This window comes from Bison bison, unplaced genomic scaffold, assembly GCF_000754665.1.
Source record: "Bison bison bison isolate TAMUID 2011002044 unplaced genomic scaffold, Bison_UMD1.0 scf7180017864453, whole genome shotgun sequence".
NCBI lineage: Eukaryota > Metazoa > Chordata > Mammalia > Artiodactyla > Bovidae > Bison > Bison bison.
The window spans coordinates 711,851-718,788 of NW_011495015.1; the positions used below are offsets into that span (position 1 = coordinate 711,851).

General features: G+C 46.8%; 1 protein-coding gene across 11 annotated transcripts in view; it reads right to left on the reverse strand.

Moving 5' to 3' along the window:
- Nucleotides 1–6,938, reverse strand: part of SLMO1 (slowmo homolog 1 (Drosophila)) — a 73,246-nt gene that overhangs the window by 45,154 nt on the left and 21,154 nt on the right. For 9 of the 11 annotated variants that reach the window (XM_010859052.1, XM_010859051.1, XM_010859057.1 and 6 more), the window contains exon 1: nucleotides 3,266–5,840. In XM_010859052.1, the coding sequence (XP_010857354.1) occupies nucleotides 3,266–3,297 (32 nt within the window). In that variant the 5' untranslated portion in view covers nucleotides 3,298–5,840. The other 2 variants (XM_010859050.1, XM_010859049.1) reach the window with 2 other exon arrangements.

A 6,938-nucleotide genomic window follows, 5' to 3' on the forward strand; every position in this document is an offset into this window, starting at 1 on the left:
ATAACCTTCCTTCTAAGGAGTAAGCGTCTTTTAATTTCATGGCTGCAGTCACCATCTGCAGTGATTTTGGAGCCCAGAAAAATAAAGTCTGACACTGTTTCCACTGTTTCCCCATCTAGATAGCCATCAATAAAAGTCCTGGGGTCGGCTAGAACCCACGCAGCATACAGCCTTGACTCTGTCAGAAATTTGCTCATACTGGTTGTGCCCATAAAGATTTTGTTATAGGTCCACCTGAAACCTCAGTCAGTACTGTGAAGATGGGATTTATAAACCTGCAATTATAAGCCTGTTAATTTTTAAGGCCCCTTTCTATATGTTTTTATTTCAGTCCTGTGTTTTCCACTGCTATTTTAGCTACTTTAAACCAAAGAGCGCTCCACTACTTCAGGTTTACACTGCTCTCAGCTCTGTCTGGTCTCCACTCCTAGGGTTTCTTCGGTGCATGAACACTGGAGGAAAACTTGACAAAATCAAAAATTTTTTGCACCTCAGCAAAGGAAACCATAAACAAAAGGACAACCTAGAGAATGGGAGAAAATTTTGCAAATGATGCAACTAGTTAATTTTCAAAATATACCAACAACTCAATACAGAAAAGGGGGGAGGGGCAGAAGACCTAAGCAGACATTTTACCTCCAAAGACGACATACGAAGAGCAGCAACTATACTCCAAAAAAATTGTTAAAAACTTTAAAAAGACGACATACAAATGGCCAGTAAGCACATGAAACGATGTTCAACATTGCTAATTATTAGAGAAATGCAAATCAAAACAACAATAAGGTACCACTTCACACTGGTCAGAATGGCCATCATTAAAAGTCTACAAATAACAAATGCTGGAGAGGGTAGAAGAAAACAGAACCCTCCTACAGTGTTGGTGGAAACGTAAAGTGATACAGCCACTATGGAGAACAGTATGGAGGTTTCTCAAAAGCTACCATATGATCCTGCAATCCCACTCCTGGGCATGTATCTGGAGAAAACTATAATTCTAAAAGACACATGCACCCCAATGTCCACAGCAGCCCTATTTACAATAACCAAGATATGGAAGCAACCTAAATGTCCATCTACAGAGAAAGGGATAAAGAATATACATGATGTAATACTATTCAGCCATGAAAAAGGATGAAGTACTGTCATTTGCAGTAACATGGATGAACTTAGAGATTATTATATCAAGTGAAGTAAGTCAGGCCAAGACAAATATCATAGGATATTGTCTATATGTGTACTCTGGGGAAAAAAATGATACAAACAAACTTACAAAAAGAAACATACTCACAGACATAGAAAACAAATTTATGATTACCAAGGGGGAGAAGAGGATTAAATTAGAAATCTGGGATTAAAATATACACACTAATATATATAAAATAAATAACTAACAAGGACCTGTGTAAGCACAGGGAACTATATTCAGTATCTTGTAATACCCTACAAAGGAAAAGAATCTAAAACAACACACACACACACACACACTGCAGTCCAGTGGTTAAGACTCTGCACTTTCATTTCAGGGAGCGCAGATTCGATCCCTGGTCAGAGAACTAAGATCCCTAATGCGGCCAAAAAATACAAAACCCCAAAACTAATACAACATTGTAAATCAACTGTATTTCAATTTAAAAAATTTTAAGTCTTTGTGCCTGATTATTTTTGGCCTTTCAAGAGTAAATTTTAATATTTCCAATCAAATATTCAACAAACATATAAAAATAGAACAAGTGTAAAAAATAAAAAGAAAAGTATGTAATCCTCAAAGGAAAAAAATCAGGCATTTCAAGGGACTAAGCAAGGGGAAAGTCTACAGTAAGCTCAGCTAGAAAGCCAGGCTTACAACTCTGCACCATTCTGCAGGTGCAGTGCCACCTGCCACACAGCATCTCATGACCCACCCTGGCAGCTGTGTGGCCTCCTCTCAGCTGTCTTTCACATTTGTCAATTTTCATCAAGGCACTTGGCTTTTAAATTCACAAATCAGTGACAGGAGATCCATGCCTTCCACAGCAGCTCGTGGATTGACAGGAATTCCTCTGGCGGACAGTAGCCCTCATTTCAAAGGGCACCTGGTCCCTGTGATATTCCGCAGTCCCTCAATGAGTAAAAACTATGTGCCAGGACACAAAACCAATGAGGTGAGGACTGAAGCAGGAATGGAGGCTCCCACAACAGTGAAGCTAAATAAAAGCAGCCAGACACAAAAGACCATGTGGTATATGACTGCGTTTATGAGAAACGTCCAGAAAAGGCAAATTCATAGAAACACAAGCAGATACTAATGTGCCTGAGAAGGAGACTGGAGTGTGACTGCAGATGGGCATGAGGGGTCTTTGTAGGATAGGAAATGCTCTGGACTACAGAGATGTTGTACAACTATGTAAATTTACTACGTCTCTGATTTGATTGATTTGTATGATTTGAATTGTATGATTTAAATAGGTGAATATTATCAACAGTGACTTTTCAGAGCTGACAAATCACTTCTGTTTATCAACCAAAATCTCCTGAACTTGTAGGGTAGTTCTGGTCTGAGCTGCACAGCCTGGGCATCCACCATTCCCAGGGACTTAACTTGTACCCCCTTGGCATCCAGATGGTGCTGGCATGCCCCATCCTTGGGAGAACTGAGAAAATCTATGGAGTCGGTCTGGGAATGGAACCCAGTTGAGAAAGGCTGCAGGCTGTACAAAAATCAACACTAAAATTGAATCCCATCAAGTCTAAAGATTTTATTAAAATAATTTCAGAGGTTTTAAACCCACTGATAAATTTTAATTATAATTTTACATGAAAAGGACAAAGTACTTTTTTAAATTAAAAAATGGAAATGCTATTCTAAGTGGGAGCAGAGGATTTAAAAATCTGTTACTTTAAAAAAAAATGAAATAAGCTCAGAGTGTCACAGATGAAGTAGACAAGAGACGATACCACCTAGGTTAGGAGAACACTTGTAAGCAGCTGAAGGCTTTCCAGGCCCACCTGCGTTCGCGGCCACAGAGCCCCACGTGCCCAGGCTGGCTCCCTCTGGAACCGGTGGTCAGCCGCACAGCGGGTCCCGCCCCCACCCCCGCCCCAGTGATGGCCCCGCGCGAGGTGAGACCAGGCCTGCGGAGCCGAGGATGCCGTCCCCTCACCCCGGGCCCTGGAGCGCACCACTGCCCTCCCCGTGGCGCAGAGAGTAACAGGGCCCGCCCTCCTCGAGGCCGCGGGTCAGGCCCAGGCGGGTCTGGACCCACTGTGGCCTCAGCCCGCTCACCCGAACACGTGCTCTGAGCTCCAGACCCTCATTGCACCACAGAGCGCAGCCAGGGATGCTCCAGGACCCGGGATGCTCCAGGACCCGGGATGCTCCGCTCTGTTCGGGGGCGGAGCGTGAGCACGCGGTGGGCGGGGCGGGACTCGGCGCTGAGCCCGCACATCACGTGAGCAGCGGTCCCGTGGCTCCGCCGAGGGGAGCGGACAGGACCGCAACCGTGTGGTCGGTGGGCGCAGAGCGCCACCTTCCGGATGTGGGCAGGGTTCATTCTTATAGGTCAGATGGTCCAGATTCTCCGAAAGCCCCTTCCAGCCAGGCAGGTTCCCACCAGTGGGAAAGGATGCGTAACTGTGTTCTGCCAGGGCGACAAGCCTCTCCACCCAGTGGAGGAGGAAGGAAGCAGAAGGTGTATAAAGGTCTTAAATCAGAACGTGAGCCTCTTCGCAGCCCCTCCGCCTCGGGATTTGAAGACTCCAAGAAATCCAACCGTTTATGTAGCCACGTTGCTGAGACCCTCGCGACCCGCTCTCAAGTATGAGGACTGACAGCACTACTTGTCAGAGCGCATCCTAAATTCACCCGGCCACTGGAGTGGCCCCTTGGGTTCGCTACTTGTCTTCACCCAAAGGAGAGATACACTTCTCATTCCCATAGGAGGTGGGGTTGCAACTGGAAGCCTGGTGCTCCCTGGAACTTAGGCTGACATTTCAAAAGGATGACTCCTTTGTCATCCAGATCCCTGAGAAGAAAACATTCCTAGGTTGTTCAACTAGCTAAAGGCCTATTTGGCCTTTAAAAATGTTTACATACATCTCAAAAAGACAACCTATAAGGATTCTAGAGTAAATGCTCTAAGAAAAGGGTAAGGAGAGATTCCTTTTACACTGGGGAAAAATGATTTTTTTCGTTTTAGATTTTTATTTACCCCCCACTACCAACAAATACAGTTCAAGTGCAAAGAAGCAAGATGCTAGTTTGAGAACAGGGTGACCCTCTGCTAAATGTACTGGGCACAAGGGAGCACCCAGTGCAGCACGCAAATGGAGTGGGCGCCCCGGGCCTACCTCTGTGACTAGTCAGTGAATCTGGGAAAGTGGGGAAGCAGCCAGAAGATCTGGGCTAGGAGATCCCAGCCCACCATCTCCACACTCCACACACTCCACCTTCACCACCTGCAGCTGGATGCTCAGGGCGATCTTCCCATAGCAGCACTGTTCCCTATTTCATTGGTGAGCAGACTGGGGTTCATGGAGGTGCAAAACCACATCCAATGATCACAAGCTGAGGGCTGAGCTGAGATGACACCAGGTTTGCAGGAGTCCCCCACAGCCACGTGCAGTGACTGGCTGCCGTGGCCAGGCCAGCTGTGAAACATGCCCTGCACTAGGCTCTGAGCTCAGGGCTGTCATTTGGCTTTAAAAAGCATCATCTTTTAAAATTAGCATTTCCCACAAATATGTATTGAGCATGAGGCTAAAGAAATCAGGCTGGATGGTGAAAGACATTGTAGTGAGAATATGTGGGGAAACTGAGACCCTAACCATGAACATGACTTTTAGCAAACTCTGGGAGATAGAGAAAGACAGGGAAGCCTGGCATGCTGCAAAAAGTCAGACACAACTGAGCGACTAAACAACAACAAACCAGGAAACATCTGGACAGAGATACTACTTGGTGGTGGAGGTGGGACCTGAGGGTGGGAGTCTATAGAGGGTGTCCTCCTGGCTCACTGTACCGGCACCTGCCTCACTTTCAAAGCCACCTCACACACAGCTGTCAGGTCCCAGCACCTCAGTGGCTCCATCACTACTTATACGTACTCCCCTCCAAGACTTACCACCATGTGTTAAGACCACGGGAACTAAGTTACCATCATCCTTGGCAATTCCCGAGTCAGAAAACCAACAGGCGCATAATAAATCATTGACTGTTGAACAACAGATGAAAGGCACGGCCCTGCTTCAAGTCCTATACCACTACCTCCATTTTTGGTCAAACACCACCCTCTCTCTTGTTCTGTTCCACCAAGTCTGGTCCAGGAGCAGCAGCAGCTTTATCACCTGGGAGCCTGTTAGGAATAGAGACCCCTGGTTCCACCACAGCCCCACCATGCAGCATCGTGGCAGTTTTACCCCACTGGAACAGGCTCCTGAAACCTCTCATCAGTCATCACTGTGCTTCCAGTGTGACAGGTGCTGTTCTGTTGCCCTCCCCATGGGCCTCTGTGCTGCAAGAGAACTACTGGTCTCTCTCTCCCGGAACTCTGCTCCCTCTGCATCCTCTGTTCTGGTCCTTCCCATCTCCCCTGCACACACCTTTTGCCTCTCTGTTCTCCCTCTACACCTGCTCCCCAAGTGACTCACTGAGTATCCTGGTTTCCACTGACTTCTCGCCTGTCTCTCCATCTCACTCCTACCCATCTAGGTCCTACCTCAAACATATCATGGTCATACATCTCCCACCCTAAGCAGATTCCTCTTCCAGGAGTCAATGGCCAGGACCCTGGCATCACCCAGGTGCACCAAGCTGGAATACTCCCCGACCCTACATCCAGCCAGTTACTGAATCCTTAGGGATTTACCTCCTTTAGATTGTTTTAATCCATTCCATCTTCCACATGATTTAAGAGCCAATTCGATTTAACAGTTGCAGCTGAAGGCATGTGTTTGAAGAAGAACAAACCTGGGTTCCAGTCCTGGCTCCCCTTTTGCAAATTGCTAACCTCCTGAATATTAGTGTCATCATTCTTGACATGGGAGCACTACTAGTAAAAAAAAAAAAAAAAAAAAAGTCCTTTTGGCCTAGTGGGAATTAATGAGGACAGAGTACATGCCTGTGGTTAAAACTGCTGTGACATCCCTGCTGACCTGGCTCAATCCTAGATGGCCCCTCAGAATGCCATCGCATCAGCCTGCCACATCCCCTCCAAAGCTTTGTTTGGCCGTGCCCTGGGGTGCTTCCCGCCCTCTCACCCTCCTGTGGCTGCTCCTGATACCTCTCTCGTACTCTCAGCACAGTGTTTTATAAGTACCACACCTGTTTGTGTTTCTGTCTCTCCCACCAGATTACCCTTATTAAGGAAGCAGGTATCTAGGCTTCACCCCTCTTTTAGCTTTTGAATTGGCATCTCTGGGGTGAGGCCTAGGAACAGGCAGGGCTGATGAGTGGTGGAGGCGGTCACAGCGCTCTGGAGTTTGGAAAGGCATCCTGCACTCACCTGAGCTCTGGGGTGGGACCCAGGCCTGGCTTGTTTCTGTGTGCCCAGGATCGGTCCCTGTACTTGGCCAACAGTGAGCTCCAGATAACTGCTTGTTCAGTGAGTCAAGGATGACTCCGAGGGCATCATGAACCTGTGAGAGGCTTGGCCCAGAGGTGGGTGGGGCTCCGTCTGTTGTCATCACGCAGAGCCACCTGGTCGAGTTCCAGGAAACCTTGCCATTTTCAGGAATCACCTGTGCGGTAAATCAGGAGACTTTTAAACCAGTAGTCCTAGTCTTTTTTGCTATTTTATTCACATTCTATACATTGAGATTCCATGTTGAAATACCACTGCTACAAGAGTCTGCAGCTAAAAATAAATAAGTTTGAAAACTGCTGTGCCAGAACATATTTTTAAACTAAAAAATTAGGGAGAAAATCAATCTCCCAGCAGGTAAGGAGTCTTGAAGAACAT